At 36.5% G+C, this 26,081-nt stretch overlaps 1 protein-coding gene across 1 annotated transcript in view; it reads right to left on the bottom strand.

The window, feature by feature from the left end:
- The window catches only part of THSD7A (thrombospondin type 1 domain containing 7A), a 260,490-nt gene that overhangs the window by 173,660 nt on the left and 60,749 nt on the right, over nucleotides 1-26,081 (bottom strand). Inside the window, exon 4 of the mRNA XM_064411230.1 lies at nucleotides 11,599-12,127. Within this exon, the coding sequence (XP_064267300.1) occupies nucleotides 11,599-11,764 (166 nt within the window). The 5' untranslated portion in view covers nucleotides 11,765-12,127. The remainder of the gene's footprint in view (nucleotides 1-11,598; nucleotides 12,128-26,081) is intronic.

Here is a 26,081-nt window from a genome sequence, read left to right on the forward strand (position 1 = left end):
ATAGGCATGACAAGACTGAAAACTAATTATTTATTCTTTCTTTTAAGATGTTCTCTTTAATTAAATGGCACCTTTTCTTCATCTCACCTCTTCCTTAAACCCATATTTTGTTAATAAACACCTGCCTCTAGTTGTGCTACTTATCACTGTCATGGGATTATATACAGAATGTATTCCATATATGGATTAATAATAATAATTAATAATAATAATACACAAGTTGCTGGACTGCAGTGTGTTATACTGTCCGTGAAACAACATACTTAGAAAGACATGGGCTTATGTACTGAAAAGTGCCTTTAATTAACTAAACCTGCAAATTCACGAGGCCCATACACAACCTCTGTAAAAGATATATACATTACTTTACAAGCAAATTATCATTCTTAAAATGGCTTACACCAAGTAATAGCATCTACATGTGAACAGCAACAAGGCGTCATTTCCTCTGAGACACAGGTTCACTGGTTTGTCTTTCTAGTCTCAAAATAATACTCTTATCAGTATGAGAAAACCTATTTCTTAAATGAGAATGAAGAAGACATTATGTAAGCAACAGATTGTTATTTAAAGAGACTTTTTTCTGCATGCATGGCAGTAATTTTTAGTTCACTGAATTGTCACTCCATTTCTATCCACCAATTTCCTTTTATATGTGAAGCTTCAGCAAAATACACCTATTTTAAATACCTACTTCTGCATCCAAAAAGTAAAATCTTTACTGCCCAATTTTGGCTTCTGTGGACCCTGACCCTTAAACACTTTCCTGTTAAGAGAGAAACTAAGCAGCATACTGTTTAGAAGAAACTATGAAGCACGTAATCTAGAAAATTCTGATATTTCAAGAGATGGCATTCACTACATAATATGCTCAGAGCAATAAAATTAACTTCTTGCACAGTTAAGATAAGAAAAAAGGCAAAAAAGTGGTACTACCTCAAAAAGCAAGTTGTCCCATAGCTTTACAACAAACTCACAATTTTGAATTTACTTTCATCACATTTAATTGGCAGTACACCTGGTAGAATAGCTCAAATCTGTACTGTGACACAAGAAACAAGACTCAGTTATAATCAGTACCTGTACTCATCACCTGGATTTCCTCCATAAAGCTTTTAAAGTATATTGAACACAGAGGGGAAGAAAATAAAGTACTTATCACTAGTAAATATATAAATCACCTATACAAATCTGTCATGAAATGCATTTTGTGAAGTTTCAGAGAACTCAGCACAGACAGTAACATTCTCCTGCAGCTCCCTTCAAAGATGTGAAGTACAGCTTAGAAAATAACCTGAATTTCCCAGCTTTGTGGTTTAGGCACCCAAACTACTCCCAAGGTGTTGACATCCATATATCAAGTTGAAATATGGAGAGCCATAAGTCATTCATCCATGTCAAGTTAAAGACCACAAATCTTCCCTGAATGCTCTGTCACTTTATCACTCTTCCTCCCCTTCTTTTCATTATCTCCTGCATGACACCAAGCACATCTTACAGGAACAAGTCAGTCTTTCCAATGCTGCCATCTAAAAAGCAATGCTGACGTGAACTTCATTTAGGATTACAAAAACAAACAAATAAGAAAAAAAAAATCATTTCAATGACAGCCTTCCAAATACACCTTTTAAAAATAGCAAGCTCAGCAGCCACCAAGGTGGAATTTCTAAAAAGGAATTAGTCATATAGAATAAATATACTTCTTATTAGATTTGAGCACTAATTCAAGCTGTGCCACTGTTCAGGAAGAAGATGACTTAGATCATCTAATTTTTTTTAAGTAGTATATTGGACCCACACAGCATTGTTCAACAGTGCCTTTAGACCATCACACACATATCACATATGCAAGATGCATATAGAGCTATATATGGCATGAAAATAGCTTCCAGACTGATTCATTAGAAAAATCATGTTAGTTTAAAACATCTGTATCTGTTCATACAAGAATTTGCCTCTTCACTCAGCCCCCTTGAGTTTTTCAATCTCGCAATTTATTTTAAATATTTGATTTCTTCCTTCCTTTCTTTCACGTGTTCTGGTCTTCTCCACTACATCCATTTTTGCTTGCATATGCCACGTATTGAGTGTGCTAAAGCACTGGTACCTTGAGTACTGCCTAATAACTGTATCAAAAACCTCAAGACTCAAAGGTTCTTCGGTTCTGTTTTTGCACAGACCTACAGAAAACTATATTCATGTAAATGGCACTTTACAGACAAGCAGATTTGCAGTGTCACCACTGCAAACCATGTGCAGAGCTAAGACTGGATTCAAGATCCAGCCTCTTTACTAGTTTATAATCCAACTTTTGCAAATAAGGTTTACATTCCCTGTTGCAAGATGTAGCAATGTTTATGGCTACTTTAATGGTTTTGTTCCCTTCTTGCTTCACCCTCTTCCCTAATCCAGGAATTGTTTTGACTGAAAACCACAGGAAAATTAAATCAAGCAAAAAATTCCTCACAACTTGTATTTGATTAAACCACCAGTAGAACACTGCAAAACAAGCAAAATTTTACACAGCACAAGTGATCTTTTAGGATAATCAAGCACATTAAAACAAAATTCAAAATAAGTGTTTGCTACTTGGAAGAAGAAGGCATGACTGCTACATCTGTGAATGCAGAAGCACTAACTAACTTTTACAAACAGTCCTCCTCTCCCAGTACCTTCTCCCAACAATGCATTTTGGAACTATCACACAGAGAATTAGCTTTCCAAGGTTTTTTGTAATGTTATTTTCTTATGAAAACAATTCTCTCCTCCAGTAAGGCATCTTGATATCAGCTATATGAACTACTTTTGCCACTTGATGTTATTTGGGTGCTCCTTTAGAATGTTAATAAATTATCTTTGGATCTTTGTAAAAGCGTCTTTAACAAGTCGTAATTACGTTGTTTTGTATAAGGCTGTGGAACATAGCATCACCAACAAATGAATATAACTCAATTGCACTTGGCATTGTACAAACACAAGTCATTATAAAACAATCTCTCTCTGTTCTATTCTCTATTTCTCTAATGGCTCGGTGGTAAAATAGCTATTCCCCAGCACACATAAGGAGAGTTATACTATTGTTCACCAATAAAACATTTCATTTTGCATAATACAGGAGGTGGAATGTAATAATGTCTCTCATTAAGAAATTTCTTATTGGATTAGTGGATGTCATCAATCTTAAAAATGTTTGTCTCAGTACATCAGAAACCCTTTCCAGTTAGTACCCTCAAACTCACTTTATATAATACACACTGCAAGGAATGGTCACATAATCTCTTTCCCCCTCAAAACACCTATGGAAATCTTTTACTGGTATTTGGACATTGGAAAGCTTGCTTTCTAACAACATCACTCACAAGGGATCACACAAGAATCTTCCACCTGAGCCACTCACTGAGGCCTGCATCTAATGACACTCCTCTCCTGAATCCATGCAAACACTCCAGATTTTCCTTCTCTATTCCACAGACCTGAAATCACCAAAACAATCTTGGCAATGCTCACAAAGTATTTAAAAACCTCCAGCTAATGTGGTCTACTGATGCACCATCAGCAGCACCAAAAATCAGAGTGCTAATTAATGTTGGGAACGTGCTGATTGCTAAAATAAATGGCTGTTGGATTTTGTTTGAAATCCCAGACACTGAAAAGTTTAACACTGTACAACAATCATATGAAAATAGTAAGCAATGGGATTTCCTAGGGGAAAATAATTTGTGCTAGCAGTAACAAAAGTGCTTGCATTAACTTTCATTTGACTAAGTTTTAATATCTACATAGCACAGTTATTTAAATTATGATTATTTGGGAAAAATTTTACCTGATAATATGAATTTTTAGGATTTCTCTATATGGTTCTCTCTTCTAATTGTTCCATTACTTTAGTGACTCCATATATTTTTTCTGCCTTACTAGACAGAAACAGACATAAGAAGAAAGAAGAATCCATAAATAGAACCCAGGCCAATGCTACTGCTGCCTCCCACTGTGGGCTCTGTCAGTCCATCGCCTTCTCTGAGGTGCTACATAAACCCACCAGATCTTAAACTTCTGTTACCACGAAATTTAACATATCTCTACCCACCTAAGGAACCCACCACTTTTTTCAGTTTCATTAGTCTATGAAAGAGAAATAGATTTTGACTGGACATGCATCCAGAAAAAGGGTCTTTCTGCCCTGTTACAAAGAGAGGACTTGTTTTTGAAGAAACCACAGAAGAATAGAAGAAAAAAAGACATTTTTATCCATAAATCCAGGACATTTCAATAAACAGGATAAATATATGTATTTTCCTTTACCCCAGAAATTACTTACAATAAAAAGTTCAATGCACAATTTAATTTATACCATAGAAAAACTTAACTCAAAATATTGATTCTTACTTGTCTTTGATAATATTGTATTTTCTATTATGAGAATTGGGCTTTCTGTTAAATCTGGAGTTATTGTGTTAAAAGATACACACTTCTGTTATCTAAAGAACTCAGTGGACATGCAGGATAAAAAATGACATCAAGTGAAATAGGGAACTGTAAAGTTAAACCCTGGTCTATAAGGTATTAAAAAACCTGAATTAATTCAACACTGCATCCCAGCCTGCAGAATAAAACCCATAGCTTTTGAGGCATTCTTCTATTCCAGCATCCCTATGAGCTGAGGGATTGAGCTGATCCAGTTAGCATAAGCACTTCAGGGCACTTGCTAAAAACAATCCAGACATCCTCTGCTACCAGTACATTACCAACTACCATTTTTGACTTTTCTGACAGCATCAAAATGTCATCCTCCAAGTGAAATCAACCATTACCCTAGCATATAGTACTTGTTTATCTTAACTAGAGGTTTATAATATCAGCCACACTTTTCTACTTTCCTACTTCAAATGTGGCAAAGTAGATGCATAAGAAAAAGAATTTCACAGCACAACATTTTTATCCAAACATTTAAATATTTACTTTGATTTTGTTAAATAAGGACAGAATACTAAACAACATTTATAAATAATTTCCTTAAAGAAACCATTTCTGCATCTCTGCCAAATATTCTGTTGCCAGGCTGCACTACAAGTCTTTTACATTAATCAAAGACTTAATACATGCTTTGCAAAATTTCTTTTTAATAAAATATCTGAAAGGATATTTTATAAATGAGGGCAAAGAGCAACAGTGATGAACGTGCCTAATGAAAATGAATATGTCCTTATTCAAGACCCAGATAGACAAGCCCCATTTGACTACATAAAATCCGATTTAACTGGGAGATGACAGCAAAGAGTGTGGTTGCTTAGATGCACATAACAGAATGTAATAAAAGTGATAAATTCTAATTAATATGAATTTATGCAGTGTATGTGTAACCAACACTTAATCAGATTCTATCCTGGAGAATCATTTATATTTAGCAGTAATGTTTCTTTAGCATGTTTTGCTTGAATAATTTTTATTCTTTGAAAAGGTGATGAAATACAGTTTTTATTAATATGTAACTGAAGACCAGAGAATAAAAAAGATTAATTCCCAAAAACACCTTTTACAATCAATGACAGTTTAAAAATCTTGACAGACCTCTCTCCTCAAGGATATGCAGGCACCAGCTGAAGTTCACCATGCCATAACTAGGGCTTTATTTTCCCTTGAAGAGGTCCTCACTGCCCTCTTTCATCATCATATGTGAATTCCCTTCCTGACAGTTAGCCCCCAAGATAAAACATCTTTTTCTCATTTAGCATTTTCCCTAGCATCTAATCCTCCACTTCAGATCATTTCTTCATAATGTCTTTAAAATCAGGAGCTTCCTAGATACTGACACAAGCTTATCTGTCTTCAGTCTCACGGCGCAATTACTGCAAGGAGTCTTTACTCAGGTTTTAAAAACAACAAAAAAAAAAAAAAGAAAAAACAAAACAAAAAAAAAACCTAACCAAACAAACAAACCAAAAAAATAAATACTGGAACAAATGGGGGAGTTTCACCTATGTAATGGACCAGCTCCAACAAAAAAGATGACACAGCCCTTCCTTGAAAGGCCTTATTTTAATGACAGGTTTGGTTAGGTAATTTTTCTCTCTCCCTCCCTCCTCCCTTCTGATAATTCCTGTCAGTGTGTATTTAGGTGCAATTTGAAATGCCTGCTGTGTTGCCAGTCCTAGGAAGGACTTCTGTCCTCCTCAGGCATTAATATGAGATAGGAACACTCAGTGCAGTGAAAATAGGACAGTCCTAGGGTCACTCAGGGAGGGAAAATAAAATAGACTCTTTATTCTGTGATTTTATGGGTTTTAGGCACCAAATATGTTAGAAGAGGAATTTCAGAACTGTTGACAATTCCACTTGTGGAACTGAACTATTTTTAGACTAATTTGGGCCTTAGAAAGTAAAACCTGACAGGGGTGTAACGGTACAGATTTTGTATTTGTTGCTCTCTGTGCGTAAGTAGGAAACCAAGAGGCTGAAAATCAGAAGCATACTGAGATCCAAGTTCGCATCAAGCAGTGAAGTGCGATTTGGTTACAAGATCCCAATGTAGCACCTTGAAATAGAAAATATTTCTTTATAGGCTCTGGAACTACGAGGCCTTTGTGTAGCCCTCTTGCCAAGGCAATGGAACAAGAATAAATCACATACCGAAGCTGTTGCCTGAAAAAGATCAAAAAGTGATTAAAAAGAGATCTTGCCTGCAGAGTTTGCAACACCCCTCTGGCCTCAGTGGAAATCACCTGGCCCCCTGGTTTCACTCCAGGCCTCCACTATCCCAAAAGTATCAATGATATTCTGTATATTGCCTACGCACATATTATTGCCTTTCCTCTAATTCTTGACTGCATCAAAGGTTGAACAAGTTATCATCTAAGGACCAATTCTCATCTAGGAGACACAACATAAGCAGGAGAATATAAATACCTAATTGTCCTCTTCAGGAAACAATGCCTTTTTCCTCCTTCCACGTTCATTTTAAAACTTTCTGTTATCCCCAGAAAGCCCATTTCAAGTTCTACCCTTGTAAAAAAGAATGGAAAATGTCCAACTGCAATTGTTATACCAATAGCCAAGTCTCAGTATCAACAGCTGCAGATATCTCACATCTGTAGAGCTACATCTATCTGTATTATCTGAGATCTGATCAAGTCTTTAAAACAAATAATAATGGAAAAGGCACTGCCGCCTGGATTTTTGTCTTATGACTGCTTTTGTTGCAGAGATACTAATCCAATGCTGCATCTTCCACTTCAAAGGTGTCATGTGCACTACTTCAAGCTACTAGAAGATGCAATTTTAATATGATCAAGCCTTGCTGATTTTGTGCATTCTTCAGTAATTAATTGCAATATAATATATATATTATATATAAGATATATATAATATATCTTAGTAACTGTAGGCAGGCATTACACCCAATATTGACAGCACATCACAGATCAGCATGTGAATTCATTTAACAAAAACATATGAAGGAGAGGGTAGAAAGAAGTAAAAGAGACTTCTGATGGGGCAAGAACCACCTATGCTTAGTCAGTTGTGTAAAGGAATGGTAAATATATGTCCTTCATGATGACATGACAGACTAAGAAAAATACGCATCTTCGTGAAAAGGGAAAAAAGTGAAAAATGGGTGCCTTCATTTAGGAATCAGCAGGCATCACATGGTTCACTGCAAAACTTACAGATACATCAACATCTTAGCCCATGGTGGGAAGTATCACCAGATCATAAGGTGTCTTTGAACATGAAAACCCCAGAATGGGTGAGGCTGGAAGGGACCACAGTGGGTCATCTGGTCCAACCTCCCCACCTAAACAGGGTCATCCCAGAGCACACAGGACAGGATTGCATCCAGACAGTTCTTGAATATCTCCAGTGAGGGAGACTTCACAGCCTTTCTGGACAGTCTGTTCCAGTGTAAGGTCACCTGCACAGTAAAGAAGTTCCTCCTCATATTCAGGTGGAACTCCCTGTGCATCAGTTTCTGCCCATTGCCTCTTGTTTTATTGCTTGGCAATGCTGGAAAGAGCCTGACACCATTCTTGACAACTTTCCTTCAGATTAAATTCAATGACATCCAGCAAAATTCTGGAGCAAATTGTAAAAGTTAAGGTACAATAAAAATGGCATTTGAGAGACTCACAGAGGTTCAATGAAGCAGTGTAGAACCTGAAGCAAACAACTGGTCATTTCAAATGAAATCAGTTAAATCAGAGAAAGGACATTACTCATGAACAAAACACGTCATTAAACATCTTTTCAACATAAATAGTTCAACACTTGGCAGTCCGTGTCAGCCCCACACCAATATAATCACCTGTCTCCAGTTCCAGAACTTCTCTTCCATGAGTGGTTAAAAGCTGCTGTTGTCTAGCTCAAACCATCAAGCAAATACGCACCATGACTCAACTCTGGGAATCTTGCTGTTTCATCACTTTGCTTTACTTGATGTTAAAAAACCGAGATGGCTTTCCCAGTGACCACACAAAATGAAGCAGCTGTGTACTTGTAACTGAATAAAATGTATACACCAGGTCTGCACAGAATGGAATGAGAAAGTTTGGTGAGAAACTTAGTTTAATCACTTGCAGTTATAGTCAGCTGAGCTCATTTAAACGCCATTCAAAACTCTGAAGGTCCATTAAGCACACCAGAACACCAAATAACCATTCTCTCAAGAAATCAAAAAAAATCAAAAGCAAAAGCCAAAATTTCAAAGCAGTTTCAGCTGGAGTAGTAAAAATGACTCAGTGATGGCACCCATATCACAGGATGGGTGGAGATTAGAAGGGACCTCTGGAGATAACTTTTAGCTCAACCTCCCTGCTCAAAGCAGATTATTCTCAACATTCTATACGTTGAATCAAAGATAACTAAACCCCCAAATGGTTAAACTGAGTATTGCAATAACCTCAGATTTTTATGGTAGTAGACAGGAGGATGGTAGTAAACAGGAAATGAGGTCCTCTGAGAGCTTTTCATAGATTGAAAGCAAACACTTGAAATTTGAATTAGAACACTCCTCCCCTCTTTCCCACAAAACAACAACAAAAAAATCTCTTCAGACCCCATAAACATAAGAAAACTAAAAAATGAAAAAATGAAACTATTATTACATAAAGCATGTCTCAACTCAAACCTCATAATCATTGCAGATTATTGTCAAGGGCATCCTTAAGAAAACACAATGCAGTAAAGCAGTATAGAAGACACAGAGTAGGCATTATTTCAAAAACCTTTAGAAATAAAAACAAGACAGATGCAAGTCATGAACAGCACTTAGAAAAGCTGATGACAGACTAAATTCAATACAAAAATAGCATGGTTCTCAAAAAATGGACATAAGAGGTCCCAAAAGACCTATAATCAAGCTAATTGCTTTGACAAAGTCTCAGTCACATTCTCCTGACCTCTCTCATTCACAGAAGGAGAAGAAAAATACCAGCTGAAGTGCATGAGCTCACTACTGCTCAGTTTTGTTTTTCTCTCTGATACTTCAGCTGAACTCTGTACTACATGTCACTTCAGACCACTGACCAGCAATTCTTCCAGTTCACTTTCTAGGTCCTCCTACGACTGGAGAGGGGAAAACAAAAGAATACACAGCTAAGAAAAAGAGTGCAAAAATTTAATTTGGAGCCAAACACAGATGCAGTGTCTTATTCACTGCATCTTGCCTTTCATCATCTGAAAAGAGCCACTCTTGTTTTTCATTACTTGCTTTTCATCATGTTTCCATTTCATCACTGATGTCATGGCTGCAATGTTTCTTACTGTAGGCAAAACAGGAGAGAGATGTCACAGAAGTAAAGATGAAGGGAAGAGCTAGCTCTTCATCAGACAAAGTAATTGGATCATACCTGACCTACACAAAGTTTCTTAAGAGCAGTCTTTGCCAGGAAGGGAGAAAAGGGAAGAAGACACAAGCCTCAAGACAGTTTCCTTGGTGCTGGTTTAGCTGACATGACTTCAGAGCACGTGTACAATGTGCAAAGTAAGTGGAGTTAAGTCCATAGCAAACTGATTGCACGTGTTCTTAAGTAGTAGTTCACTAGAATTATTACTATCCTCAAATTATGTTACTGTTTTAACATTTTTACCTACAATCCATACACTGTTAAATGGAGACAAAATAAAATGCTGAAGAGTTTCTTCTGCTGATGCCTAGCAACTTAGGGTAGATGCAAAATGCTTTATGAAAATGCTACATTGTTACTGTGCTTTTCCATAAACCTGTGCACATATATCATCTCTTCTTAAGTATGTGTTGACATTTACATATCTGTAATGGAAGTGTAAATTGTTTTTAATTTATCAACAGTTTCAAAGGAAAAAAAGGTCACTGTCATTGTGTAACCCATCTTGCAGTCAGAAGTGAAAGTTGCAAAGGATTTTCCCTTCTTCAGATTTCTCTTTCTAGTGTTATTGGAAAGCCTGTCTTCTTGTTTAAATGAATTTCCTTTTAATCTCCTCTCTGAGCTGCTGGATAGATGGAGCCTCTTAAAAAATTCAGGATATCACTGTAATTGTAAATTGATCTGCTTCTGTGGCAGAAAGCAGTGTCCCTCCATCTAGGAAAGAGACTGTCTTCTCAAAGTTATTTTTCAGACAAATGATTAATTTGCAATCTCTTATTATTGTATTATCCTTTAATGAAAAATCACTTCTAAAACAAATCTACTACTTTTTGGATTTTTTTTTTCTGGCAACATACAGGAAAGGAAGCTAACTGCCAAAGTCAATGTGAAATATTTCCCAGTCAGAAATTTTTAAATTTCCTAAACGAGAGTTTGATTCTACTTACACAGGAACTACAACTGTATCAAGACAACTAAAATGCACATATTCATCACTGCTTAAGTCCTGAATTAATGTAATATATTAATAGACACAGGAAAATTCCCCACTGATTTTTAATGCAGAGTTAAGGTTGAAACAGTGTTATGACTATGCAATCTTTAAAACAGACACGTAACTCATTAGGATCAAAGTAGGGGAAATTATCCATCTACTGTGGTGCTGAATCCACATAGCCTATTTGCCTTTGGCTCTTTGGTTATGAGATCTGGCATCACTTGGATTATTTCACTTAATCCATCATTAGCTTTCACGTGTCCTATATACCATGGAATAAACCTAAATTTAACAAACCCAACTCCCCATCAATTACCACACTGAATATATTACATGTCAGCACAGGACACAAAGATTAGATGTGCTGAATCACATCTTTCTTTGTGAAAATTCAGTATGTTTAGAGCACTTTTAATGATGTAATGATTGTTTCTTCTCATTGACAACAGGCACTAATGCTCTGACCTTTATGTGCAACACAGAGCTGCTAAACAGAATTAAAAACCTCAGAAGACACAGCAAATATATAAGATCCCAGTAACAGTGCCACAGACTCACAAATGTGGAGTTTTTTAATTGCAATATTTGCCTGGATGGTGGAATCCTGTAAGATGACCTATTTTTCCCCTATAATCCTGCCAGTAAACATTAGTTATTTAGATTAACTTTCTCCCTCCACATACACAAAGCACACAAAAAGGTTATTACTTACAACAAAAACTCAGCACACTGCTGTTGCGTTATCACAGCACCCTGACTTACCAGTCTTCCACAAATACACGGATGAAGTTTGAAATTCACTTTGTGCACGAGCGTCCCAGGTTGCCGGCAGCAGCAGCAGCAGCACGAGAACTCCCACGCAGCGAGCGGGCACGGCACAAACCCCTGGACCACGGCGGAGAGAAGCGCTGCCCTCGCTCAGCCCCATGCCTCCAGCAGCCCGCTGCCGCGGCCAAAACCCGCAGCACCACCGCCAAACCTTCCTCAGACGATCCTCCCTTCTTCAGAACCTCTTCGCGGGGAGAAAAGGGCTGCAAAGCTCTCTCCCGCCGTTGTGCATGGCAGTTGGAAAGGAAAAACTGTTTAACACCAGGGAACAATAGAGTCCGCGCTGGCTCTGGCTGCCGCAGCAGCAGCTCCTCGTGCTGGTATGGTCGCTGCTCCACGCTCTTCCATTCAGCGGTTATAGCAGTTTTCCATCAGCTAAAAGCGAGACAGCTGTCCGCAGGGGGCTCCAGCTGACTGAGCAGGTTATCTTGCTCTGGGAGGCAGCAGCAGTCATTTACACCAGCTGGAGAGAGTGAGAGACAGAGAGAAACAGGGATGAGGAGAAACACAAATAGCCCCGCGCTGTAATCTCAGTGCAGAGTGACTGCAAAAGGCTGGCTTCCCAGACACGTCTCTCCCTGGAATATCCCAAACGATACACACTAAGAAGAAAAGAAGAAATCATCATCAGACATGCTTCAGAAACACAAGTCATTCAACCAGAACAGATATAAACAGAACAATATATAACAATTAAGAGAGCATCAGACATTTGTCCTGGTAATACTATGTATGCTGCATTAACCATTTTGTAAACAACAAAAAAATAAGTGATTACACATGCACTGAACAGACAATTAGGACCATATGAAGGGAAATTGAAGAAAATGTAGAAAAAAACAATTTTAAAACACTACCTTGTCTTGCATATATTTATCAAATCTATTTCAGCTAATGGCATACAGCTATCTGCTTTGAGGGAAGATGAATATGTGTGTTTGATAATGTGTATGTATGTGTAAGCCCATCACCTCCGTGGTAGATGAAGTGTGCATATAATATATAACACAAGATAACATCCTTTCTTATCCAGCGAGTATGTACACATATATACATGCATAAACGTCAACTGTGTAATTTAAAATAATTTGAAGATCAAGTTATCAATCATTTTACATATGAAAGTATTCAGGATACATTAGGCTGTCAAGATGGTACAAAAACGTGGAGAGAGACAAAGCTCTTCAAATAGGGATCTTTATCTCTCCCACCCACTAAGCAGTGAACAGACACTATAACAAGCCTAAAGATTGGGCTTCTAACACCTATAAACTGGGAAGCAAATGAGGAATTTTCAAGAAACCAGTATCATATTCAGAAAGTTTCATTAAAAATGCAAACAAAAATACACAGTAAGAGCACAGGACCCAGAGCTGAAAAATGATGGAGCTATTGTTGTTTAAAGAAGAAACCTTCAGTCAACCTCTCTTGGGACGCCTGTCATTTTGCACAACCTTCCCAGACTCAGCCTTTTCACATGCATTAGATTAAAATCAGTTGTGATCAAATAATTCCCAAGTCCTTGCCTGTTTAAATATTCTGACATCAGAGCAAATTAGCAATGTTGAAGGTTGCAAATTCGTCTTTGTTTACTTTCCACTCTGTTACGCCTCTAAGAGGGAATTAAAGGCTCAGGGAGCTATAGCACCATGAGGCTGTGATTAAGAGAGATAAGCAAGTGTGGATTACTGTTCCTCAGCTGTTGAAAAACAGGCAACAATCAGGAGATTATAGGTTGATAAGGGATACATAAAAAGCCATGATCTTAACAAATTTATAGCATCCTGATCCAGAACTTGTACCCTCAGCTAAAAGCACTTCAGGAGATGTGTTTTATTCACTTCTACATCATGCTGTATTTGCTTTAGAAAGCATGGTTTCCTCTTTAGCCTTTGCCTTGTACTAGAGAGAACACTGATGTAAGCCAATTTTTTTTCTGAGTTCATTGATTTAGATCAATTTTAAAGCTACATATGTGTTTAAGTTAATCACATGCACATTATTTAACAGGCTGTGCAGAGGGACTTGAGACTATTTGACATAATAAAAATAATGCCAGCTTCACAATTCATGAAAAATAGGATTAAGAATCTAAGGGTTTAAACAAGTTTTAAGAACCTCAGGAAATGTATGACAATAGCTGTATTGACTTGCATACTTAAAACATATGAATCTTATATATTCCTTTGTAAAATTAAGAGTAAACATTGGCTTTTTAGCCAGAGCTATGCACAAGAGGAAGACTCAAGTTTATAGAGAGACTAGGGGAAAAGGCACCCTTTTCAGAGTTATTAAATACAATGGATTCTACCCAGAATTTTTAATGAATGTATAAAGAAAGCCTCTGAGAATATTTTGTACGTGACTCAGATCATCTGGAAACATCATCAGGGAACAGATCATCCATGTAGTTGGCACAATGAATCAAAGTGGGTTTTGACAGCAGAACAAAGCAGCATCATGAGAGAGGGTAAGCACATGTACACAAACACTCAAATATTTTCTTATATTTATGCAACTATAGAACTGTATACTTCAAACTCACTAAAATATAGATTATCAAAGTGAAATATTTTCACACTACTTTATATGGTTTTACTGTTTTATCAGTCACAAAATCAATGAACCACAAAAGAATAATTCCATATTATATTTTTTTTGTCATAAGATATAATGAATTAAAACTGTTCAGAAATAGGTTACAGAGACAAAATGGAAAGAATATTTATTATGCAAAAGTACTTGTGTGTCTAGAAAAAAAAAAGGATTTCTGAAGAGCTGGTTTTGGGACCCCCTCAGCCACCTATGCTATATTACTTGGGACAGGGAAAGGCCGGTGATTCCCCAGGCCCAAGAGTAGGCTGGTGCCTGAAGACACAAACACCATGAATAACTAACTGCAGGAATCAGACTTCTCAAACAAGAGGGAATATATCCTGATTTTAAGTTTCAGTGGCTGTCAGCATGCCTTTCTGAGAATGCTGTTGTCAACCATTTCCAGTGGATCTGATGCCCTATTATCCTCCCCCATTTGCTACAGTGAACATGGGACCTCCCTCCAGTAAACAATGCACTATTTCCAGTCTACTGTCAATCTTCTAATATATACTTAAGAATCATAATTTATCAGTTGTTTATGGCTTAGACATTCCCAAATAAATGGTTAAGTATTTCTGAGAAGAAGGCTCTAGACAAAGCATAGAAGTTAACCACAATTGACACTAGTATGCATATCAGAAACTTAATAGTGCAATTGTTGCTCCTTAGAGCACCAACATATGAACATCAAGAGATACAATTATATATTTAGATGCAGAGGTGGCACTTGGGGGAATGGTTTAGTGGTGGACGAGGCAGAGATAGGTCAGTGGCTGAACTCCATGATCTTAAACATCTTTTCCAGCCTAAATAATCCTATTGTTTTTATTTGAGGCACGACAGCTACAAGATGCCTGGAAACTACTCAAACAAATCATTCACAACTTATCACCTTTTCATTTTTCTGCAAAAAGTATGACTAACCTCAAAAACCTTTATCAAAATGACAAAGTGTTAGTCATGAAATATTGGAATAACTTTGCTCACATTTCCTAGCATTAAAGAGTTAGAGGATGACAAGTAAGCATGAAACACCTTTTATTTTTTGGAGAGGAAAATGATAAGATACGTATTTCAATATAGAAACAAGCTGGCAGTATTCCTCTGCTACCAAGCAGTCCCATGCTAACATCCTTCTCATTATGAAAAGCCATGAATCAAAGCGTCAGAATCATATTACCTTATATCTTGATGAGGTTATACTTCTACACACAGTAAGACCAAAAAGCATGCAAAGATTACTAAATAGATACACACATTTGTTTCTAGAGTAAGCAATACACAACAAAGAGCAGTGCTTGGCATCATTTTGTTCTGCCTTCAATTTCAGACTGGTCAAGCCAGAAACATTTAGAGAAGTTTCAGTCAATTTTTGTAGATCTATAGATGTTTTACTAACTCTACAACTGCACCCCACTAAACCATCTCTGCTGCATGAGTACTAGACTAGTACAAAAAAGCCTCCAGAATGAGTGTTAGAATAGCCCAAATTCTGTAGAGTGAAAAATGTTTTAGTTCTTGTGTAGAAAAGTAGAAGTCCTCTTCATCTGAACTGTGCTAGTTTTGAATGATCTCCAAGACCTATCCCCTCTCTTAGGTATGAAAATAACAAATATTGCCCAAAACAACTAAGTCATATATCTCCTACTCATTTAGCTCTACAGTTAAAATGAGTTTGTTATAGCCAATCCCCCTGGAAAATAAAGCAGCAAATATTTCTGGTAAGTATTCTAAATTTGTAACACGCTGATCTGGTTCTGCTGCCATATGAGGTAGGATGTCCTTGGATATATCCATCTCATGGAATGCAGTGACATGGTTGCCCCACTAACTTTTGAGTAGTGTGTTCATATATATATTTCTTTGTAATATCCATGATCTAAATAATTCACATAACAGTTAAAAGAAGCTTTTGTTCTCTTCATTCCCTGACAAACTCATGGGCCTAAATTCTAGTTCTGCATTGTGTGAGAGCCTGACATCCGTGAAGATATTTTACTAGGATCACAGGCATATTGTAATATTTCTTTTTAGATGGGACCTGCAAGAATTTTGTTAGATACTGGTACTTCATGCTGGAATAAGCTGCACAGGGCTCTTTTAATCTTTGCTGCATAGCATGAAGAACTCTTTACCAGATTCAGAAGAAGTCTCTTATTTTTCTTCATGTCAATGCTAGGGATCCTAGTCAGGGAAGCCACAAAAATAAGCTAAACACGAAAAATCTGAAAAAAAATTATGTTAATTTTCCAAAATATGCCTACTCCAGTCTTTAAGTCCAAAATTGCATGTGCTATGCAAAACTTGCAGCTGAAGTTAGGAATTCTTTAGGAATCCTAAACATATGGCCTCTAGGTGTCCCACTCGACCATGTCATAATATGCTATTAGAAATTTCTATTTTGCTTTCACAGTAGGTAAGAGGTTTTGATTTTACCCTTTCAGGGTTTTTATGCCCTATCCCCTTTGTAAACCTGCAATTTTTAAAACAACAAACAAAAGCAACCCAGCCTCTTTCACACAATTAGTACAATTATTTATGGTTTTCCCAGAATAACTGTTTTCGCAAACATTAGAGGTATCACAATGCCTGTCTGTTAAATTTGTTTCATTCTTTCAGATCATGGATTTGGATAACAAATTATGAACTTTAAGAGTTATATGTGTAAGCTGTAGAGAAGTCAGAAAGCATTACATGTACAAAGTGACTCGAGTACATTAATAATGCACAATTAAACTCTTCAGTGTTTCCTGATTACTACAAAAATTGCCACAAAAAAAGTTACTTTTGAAAAATTATTGAAAATTCTACTTACAGGAATGATTAGAAACATATCATCTAGTTCTGATTTTATACATTCTTTGCTTTTATTAAGATAGCAATGCTTGAACTGATTTATCTTTTTTTAAGGTTTTCATTTTACTGTTTCATTCTACTGGGGGAGGAAGGGTGGTGTTTTTCTAGTTTTTAATTTATTTCATACCTAGATATTTTCCTATTCTTTCATTGGTATAGGGTGGGTTTTTCAATTGAAGAAAAAAGAAAATGTAGGCAACAAAATCAACATCCTTGGCATGAAATACTCACAGAAAACAAGTATTCTTTGTAAGGAGAGCATGCTGAGGTACAGCCAGGAAATACGTCTAGAACTGCTTGGTGGGAGATCAAGCTAGAAGAATTCAAGTATGAAATCAATGAATTTAACAAGGAGGGTACCCAACTTTGGATCAAGATACATGATGAAAAACTGTATTTAACATCTTTGTTTTCAAGAAAAAAGTTACATTTGGTAATGTAACCAAATCAAAAAAAAGGCTACTGGGCTGAATAGATCAATATCACGGTGAAATGCAATGGTCCAAGAACTGAAGAAGGTCAGATTAAACTGCCTAATTTTACTTCCTGGCTTTAAACTGTGAATAAACATTGTCCTTTCTGCCTAGATTACATTGGCTTCAATGCCAACCACATGAAGAAGATCCTATCCAAAGATGAGAACTGGCTGGAAAGATCAAAACTGGCTTCTTGACTTTTTCTGCCTTAATAAAAAAGGGAAGAGGAAAAAAAAAAAGAAAATAAAAGAAAAAGAGGAAAATTGTGAAAATTTCACTTAAAAACTTTTCGTAACACCTGTTTTGGGGAAAAAACTTAACTTCATTTGTGCAGGGAATGATCAGTGTGAAACACAATGGCGGCCTCTAAGTCACTAGGATAGAAAGCTTGGCACTTGGGACCCCCTCAGCCACCTATGCTATATTACTTGGGACAGGGAAAGGCCGGTGATTCCCCAGGCCCAAGAGTAGGCTGTGCCAAGTGCCAAGGAAACAGGCTGAAAGTGTGTGCCAAGAAGTGCCAAGAAAACAGGCTGAAATCAGAATAAGAAACCTAACAGGAGGAAAAAAAAAAGACTTCAAGGAAGTAGTGACAACCAGAATTTGTGTGGGTGTGCTATGTACTGTTTACTCTTTTAATGCATTAGATGTGGATCTACAGTTTGTGTAGGAATGTGAAAAAGACTTCATACAGAGTGGAGCCTTTTTAATCTAATTTTAGCTACATCAGTTTCAGAAGGCCCAATAGGGACTTCACTAATGGACAAAGCAAGCCAACACAGTTGACCATAATTGCCATTTAGTTTTTAGCTCCAAGCCCATTATACTAGATTTTCCAAGAGGCAACCAAAATACAGTATTTTAATGGATCTTTCCAAGTAACATCTGTTCCTCTAGTGTGTGCATGTACTTTAGAAATTTGTGTTCCTAAAATCAATGAGAACAGCTAGCCACCATGTCTAGCATGATCTTAGACTGAAAATAAATGTTTATCTAGACAACAGGCTCACTGGAGAAAAATAGTAGTTAAAACTCATAGTTTTAAATGCAAATAAGTAAAATTATTCACAGGCAGGGAGATTTTAAAGACACAATGGAGAAGTAAGTACTGAAATCCCTGGCAAAAGGGGAACGGAAAGAGAATGAAATAAACAAAGAAAATCAGTGCCCATTATTGCCTTTGAAAATCCTCTCCAGGGAGAGCTTAGTAATATGCACATACCAAATCGCCTTAAACAAAAGCCACCTTCAGTCAATTTTAAAGCTTTTCCTTATTAAAATCCTATTGATTGATCATTCTTCATCTAAATGTCTGACAAGCCAATTTCCATTTTCAAGGAGGGAAACATTGGTCTTCTTTTTCAGGCCATAAATCACTCAAACATTCTGTTATCAATTCTCAAATTAGTTAAGTAACACAAATTAATAAGAAAATTAAACAAAGCTGATTTCTTTAGTGAGTTGTTTCATTGGCGCAGCTTTAGCTTAACCAATACATTCAGCGGTTCCCAGAAATGCACAGACTCAGTAGTAGTGACAAACACAATATAGGTGGAAATAGCTTTTAATAACTTGTTAACTTCTTAGGAGTCCTAATTTAGCTGGCCAAAAGTACAGCTGTATGTTTTATGCTGGCTTCAATAGATCAATAAACAAGAGGAGTCTTACTTCAGTAAACTGATTAATGTATCTCACACCATTCAGACACAGGGTAAGTTGAGGTGAGATTTAAACCATTCTAAATTAATAAATTGGATTTGCTAACTTAATGAACCCTAAAATAGAACCCCATTTTATCATTAGTAATAGTACTTTGCAGAATTGTAGGTTATAATTAAAATTACAGCCCTAAATATAGTATCTCAAAATAAAGTCTTCCCTCTGCAATACTATATAAAACTTCACAAATCTGTTCCATCTGTCATACTTCCATTATATGGTAGTTGCTTTAACTGAGAGATGGAAAGCAAATCTGTTCCTACCAATCAATCTTACTATTGAAAATAATCAGTCACTCATTAAAGTCAACTCAAGCAAACTACAATGCAAAAAGTAAATCTAAATAAGGAAGGTCACAAAGTTAGCAAATTCTAACTGCAAATGATAACTTGCTTCAATTCTAAATCAAAGCAAGTTATCATTTCAGAACACACAGACAGCAAAATGCTGAGCTGTGTTAACAAAAACTCCCATTCTCCAAAGTGCTGCCTTTTCTTCCTCCTCTGCTGCTGAGCACCACCCTCACCTCCATTTCATTACACCAACATTTCTATGGCAAAATAAAGCAAGTAGCCAAACCTGTGCACCAAGATACCTGATATCATGACCACATATAATTTAATTTTCTGCATATACATCACAATGCATTTAATATATTCTGTGTGCTGCTGAAAAATGTATCCTAAATTATTAGCATTAACATTACAAGTAAAGATCATTAAAAGAGATCAAACCAAGCTTAAGGTGATGTGACATTTTCAAGATGGGAAAAACATTCATAAAATTGGCATCATTGCTTTTCCTTGTGATGGTAAAAGACAATATAGTGAGTTTTCTCCAATCATTATTATATGTATATCTGAAAATAGCACTAAAAGTTTTCCAATTAACTGTTAGTGTCAGCTCTGCTACTTCCACAGGTTTTTCCCGTGAGACTCAAAACTAACCTTGGTCTAAATTACCAACAGTGGCATCTATACACTGCAGAATATAAGACAGCTTCATTTGATATACTGCTCACTGAAGGAAGAAATGCTGTGGGGGAGATTCTCAGTGACTGAACTATTATTGAAATGTTATACAAACCTACAAAGCAGTTGTCTCTAGATCAGCATGCAGTTCAGTTGTTACCATCCAGTTAGATGAACAGAGCATGATTTCCTTGGGACAAGGAAATTTAATTTACACAGATAAAGTGAGGTGGAGAGCATTAAAAATTTAAAGTGTGACTTTGAAACCACAATAGCAATGCTTTAATGATGCTGAGTTCAGGTAAAACAACAACCTGAGTTCAGATAAATAGGCATGATTTACCAGTGTAAAAAAAAAAAAGACACATCATGTATGAAGCAGAAGTCAAACTTTACATCAAACACCTGTTTTCTAGATGTATCAATAGGAAAAAATAAGTTATTATGCTTTCAAATTAATTATTTAAATACACATAATAAAATTATTATGTTAATTAGATACTAACACAATTTATGTCAGCTTAAATTCTCTTAGTCCCCATATATAAATACAGATACAATAAACAACTTCAGTTGTCTGGCTGATATATCAGTGCCTAAGTATAAGGTTACTTTTCCAAGACATCCCACACAGTGAAAGGAAAATAACAAATTTTGCAATATGTTGCTAAAATACTCTCACCACCAGGTCCACCTCCACCCACTTCCTGCAGTTCCTGCAGACACTTCTACATATGCTCAAATATTAATTTCTCCATCAGACAGATTCACCCAGAGGTATTTTCAATCCTTAAATATGTACAAAAGCTATTTCTAGTATATAACTGCTTAGTATTTTTCTTTATCAATTCCCAAACCAAATAATTCAGACTTTCACACAAAGAAATATGAAGAAAACAAAAATATATTCTGCTTCCTCCAAATGCTGTTAGAAATTCATTATAAGCAACCTGCTTTGGAAACCTTGGAGGATAACTGAATGTTAAATCCCCAGATTATTTTAGTCCTTTCTTCTTTCTACAGATATACAAGCAAAACCATAAGATATGTAGAAGTTTGCTCAAATCTGATTATTGTACATAGTCTTATCTAAAGGAAGTTAATATCTTATGGTCTTTGATTATATCTTAAATACTGAAACTCACTGAATAGCAGGACACACTGTACCTCAGTAATGCTTAAGGAGGGTGCAATTCAATAAATTCATCTCCTGTAAAGCTACAGGGTTGCCATAGCAAAGTAATATACCGACAGGATCCAGGAAAGAACTATTAGGTTTAAACATGCATATGCCTACACCAAATCCCCTCTCTGTCAGTAACTGGTTGACTGGCAGTCAACAAAATGCTTGATTTCCAACCTTGTGAATCAAGATTTTTTTTTTAATATAAAACATAACTATATTGAGTTATTTGATTGCAGTGATCCCTGAGAAAAATTAATCTTGATTTGCAGATAGGCAGTTTGACAGGGCTTCCTCTAAACTCCCAATACTTAATTTTCATATCTGAAGGGACTGGTGAAGTACAATAAAGGTTCCCTGCATCTCTTAAGAGTTCAGGCTTCTGACTTCATATCCTAAGTTTTCTAAGTGCATACATAGTTTTGACACAGGGAAGAACCACACACCTTGAATCTTTGGTGGAAAGGAAGACAAAAATCTTCCAATCTCTCTTACACATATGCACAATGAAAATTGCTATTATCTTTGGTCAGGACAAAATATCTTCTTTCCACCAAACATTTAAAATTTTCAAGGAGATCTATTACAAGGAGGTTTTCACAGTGCTGTCTTTGTAAGGAATTCTACAGAAAGAAAAAGAATTGAAATGTTAATAGGGGATGGCATTTTCACTACATTCACGGTTGCTACATAATTCAGAAATCCACTCTCATTTTTTTCCATTAAAAAAAAATGCACTAATTCTCTCTCTCTTCTATGTTTCATATTCTGTTTCTGGTTCCCATGCATATGCCAATCTATAATTTCAAGTAGTGATCTTCACACAATATCACAATGAAACAACCAAAAATTAGTTTCTTTGGCTTTGTATAATGGAATGCAAAATACTCTATTCATTTGATTTCAGAATGGATCATTAGCCACTGTATTCTTAAACCATTTAAGAGAAATAATTTGAAATCAAACAATAAATAAACCTAATGCATACCTCTAAGCAGAAAGTAATTAAAACAGATAGCAAACATTTGCTTTATTGTTTCTTTTCCCCCCTAAATTATGATTTTTGCAACAGTTCTTAAAAGGCTTTCACTTAAACTGCACTGCAAAAAATGAGATCATATTCATTGTATGCTGTTCATTAACTCAACTGATGGTGTTTTAATTCCTACAAGATCCAGAGTCTGATGTTCTTTTTGCAATTTGACATAGCTAGTGTGTGCTGAGAATAATTAGCTTCACTATCGCAGAACAAATGGTTTCTTTGCAAAGTACATACACCATTTTTTAACAAAGACTATTGGAAAACTTTGAAGGTATTGCTGGTCTTACACAGAAACAATTCTTTCATTATTAATTAACTTTTCTGTATCCTGATTTTCCCTAATGAACTAATAATCCATGTTCTATTTGCTGGTAAACACCAAGAACTAAAAGATGAGAAATGACACTTAGCACAAGTGTTATGTCTGCTCTACTGAAACATGTTGGATTATAAACAGTAAATGCAATTTAAAAGACTAAGGATTAATCAGAGAGACAACAGCAAGGAAATTCATTACAACTTACCAATTCATTACAATGTCATTACAGATTATTAAACTATGATGGCATATTGCCCAAGACTCCCCATAGAAAGCCAAACACCACACCTACAGTTTGGTAAACATATTATGTTAACATATGTGGGTATATAAATGAAGTTAAACAGTTACAAATTCAAAAATATTGTTCTACTCAATCTATTCTCAGAACTACAACATGGTATCCATGATGTGACATCTGAAAATGTGCTTTATGTTAAAATGTTATGAACATCAGTAAAGGCCATGAATCAGCAAGTGCCAGAATAACACCCGAAAGTCAGTGAAGGTGCAACCCGATGCCACCGTGGGCTGATTTCACTGGTGGTCTGTGGCTGCCTGGCTAACCCACACAAACACACACAGAGATTGTGGGGAAGTACAGGTTAGACACAGACCCAGTGGCTTGGAGATGCAGAGTGCCAAAATTTAGAGAAGTGCAACCTGTCACTAATCCACTGCCCAAAGCCTGATTTTGGGACCAGCCAGAGAGAACACTGCCTTCTCTCCTCTCCCCAGCTCAGCTGTGCCAATCGCTGCAGCGCTAAGTAGGGCATGTGTCAGGTAACTTTCAAGACATTCATGTTTGTGTTTGCACAAGTGACATTTCCTGCACAGAGCCCCTCCTTCCTTGTTTAGCCCACTAACAAATTGAGCACAACAGTTTTCTATTGTCTACAGTTCAACTCCTCCTCTCCCCATCACAACATAGTCAGAATCTTCACCCCAAATGCTGGTATTTTTTGTTCCCCATGCCAGAAATAACATTTAGACCATATTGTATTCCCTAAAAGCCCAAAGCAAGAGAACTAATCCTAGAGTCCAAGAACAACCACTGGTATGTCTCTTATTTCTCATTCCCCAAACCAATGATATCCAAGGTGTTTTTGCAGAAGTAGTATCATTAATCCCTTACTGTGATAGCATAACTGTGTAAGCTCCATGAGTTAGACATAATCATTGGCATTTGAATATCACTCAGATGGGAAAAGGCAGTTACTGTGATCTTCAAAAAAACATGCAATGCTAATATTGCATCCAGAAACAGTAATTAGAGTGGAGTTTTTCTCTGACTAGCATATGAGTATCATCATCATGGGATACAGCAGTAATCCTAGCCTATTCTCATAAAGTTTCACATTACTTGGGAAAGAACAATAGAAACAAACTCCAACAATACATAAATGAGAACTATTTATACAACTGAATAGTCTTCAGACCTCCTATGTAAAGAGACAGGAACACCAACCTGAACTAGGGACAGTAGATAAACTGAGAGAGTGGATAATGCTGAGATTTAGCTACCTGTACATAAATCTGATTTTTCTATAACACTGACATTCTACATAGACCAGGTAAGAAGTTTAGAAACAAAACCAAAACATAAACAAAACAACAGCAACAATAAAAATAGAAACAAAATTTGAAAACCCAACGCAAACCTAAACCAAAGACCTCTAAACCCCAAACCCACCCAGAATACAACCTTGAGACAAGCACAATGGTGGCAGATGAGCACAGTCACCCAGCTAAACCAGTTCCTCAGCACACCAGGTACTGTCCCACAGTGCTGAGATGAACACTAACCCTCAGCACCTTGGACAGAGGCTTTGGGAAGCTCTGTTGATGTGAAACCCTTTTCTCCTTCTATTTGTTCATTAATGGAGCCCAAGCACCATCTTGACAGCTTACTCCTTATTCTTACATCAACATTTGGCAGTTAATACACATGCACAGCTAGAAAAACAGATGAACTGGGATAAGCTTCAGGTCACCCATTCCTTGGTGCAGAAACCATAAAAGCCTAAGATTTTGCTACAAATTTATTCATACATCAGAGAGACACTGTAAAGATATTACCCTTAAAACTTCCTAACTCTTTTACAGAAAGTGAAATATTTTCTTTGAGCTGTAGCCCTGTTGTCCACAGAAGTTAAATTATTTTGTTTGCTATTTCTCCTTGATATGTCAGAAGAAGTCATACTACCAAATAAACACAAAATAAATTGAGCAGCGGGATGAAATTAATTATAATAACAGAATAATAGAATATTCAAAGTTTGAAGGCACCCACAAGGAGAACACAGTCCAACTCCTGGTGCAGAAATTACACCATGTGCATAAGAGCATTGCCTGAAAGCTTCATGAACTCTTCCAGGCTTGGTGCTGTGATCACTTTCCCGGGGAGCCTGATCCAGTGCCCACCCTCTTAGATAAGAACATTTTTCTAATAGTCAGCTTAAGAACCCCCCTTACAAAGTGTCCTACTATTCCCTTGGGTCCTGCCATTGCTAACCAGAGAGAAGAGATCAGTGACTGCCCCTGCACTTTCCCTCATGAGGATGCTGCAGACCATGATGAGGTACTCATACTTAATAAAAATCTATTAAGAATACAATTGTTTTAGAAGAGGTGAAAATAATATATACACTTCCATCCTGATTAATGTAATAAAATAGTGTCAAAGTTGTGAGAGTTTATGGAAAGGGAGAACAGAAATCCAAATCAGTACAGTATCAGTGACTCTACCTTTAAAAAACAGAAGAAAAGCCCAGCATTGTAGAACAAGATTGTTTGCAGGGTCTTCCCTTGGCTGGCAAAATTTGTCACATTTATAATAAAACATTACACTACTTCCAAGATGAAAGGAAAGGGGGAAAGGGTAGAGAACAGGAAAGTGAAAGTTATTATTTTAACAATATGAAACAATTGTGATTTTATTGACCCAGTTCAAATTGTAATTCTTAAAGCCAGTGTAAGCACAGCTAAATTTAAACCTCTAATTATCATGTAGATTATACTTAGATGAGACATAGGAGACATTTTGCTGATACTCATTGCAAGAAATTAATATAAAACCAAAAGAAAAAAATATTTCAAAGATGCACTTAAAAATTACTATTTGGATCCACCTGCAGGCCATTTCAGAAAGACTGTAGCTGAGGGGATGAGACAGCAGGGAAACCCATTCAAGCTGATCCAATTTAGATATGCAAATTTTGTCTTGTGTGTTTGAAAAGAACATTATGGCACA

This window comes from Passer domesticus, chromosome 1 (genome assembly GCF_036417665.1).
Source record: "Passer domesticus isolate bPasDom1 chromosome 1, bPasDom1.hap1, whole genome shotgun sequence".
In the NCBI taxonomy this organism is placed as follows: domain Eukaryota; kingdom Metazoa; phylum Chordata; class Aves; order Passeriformes; family Passeridae; genus Passer; species Passer domesticus.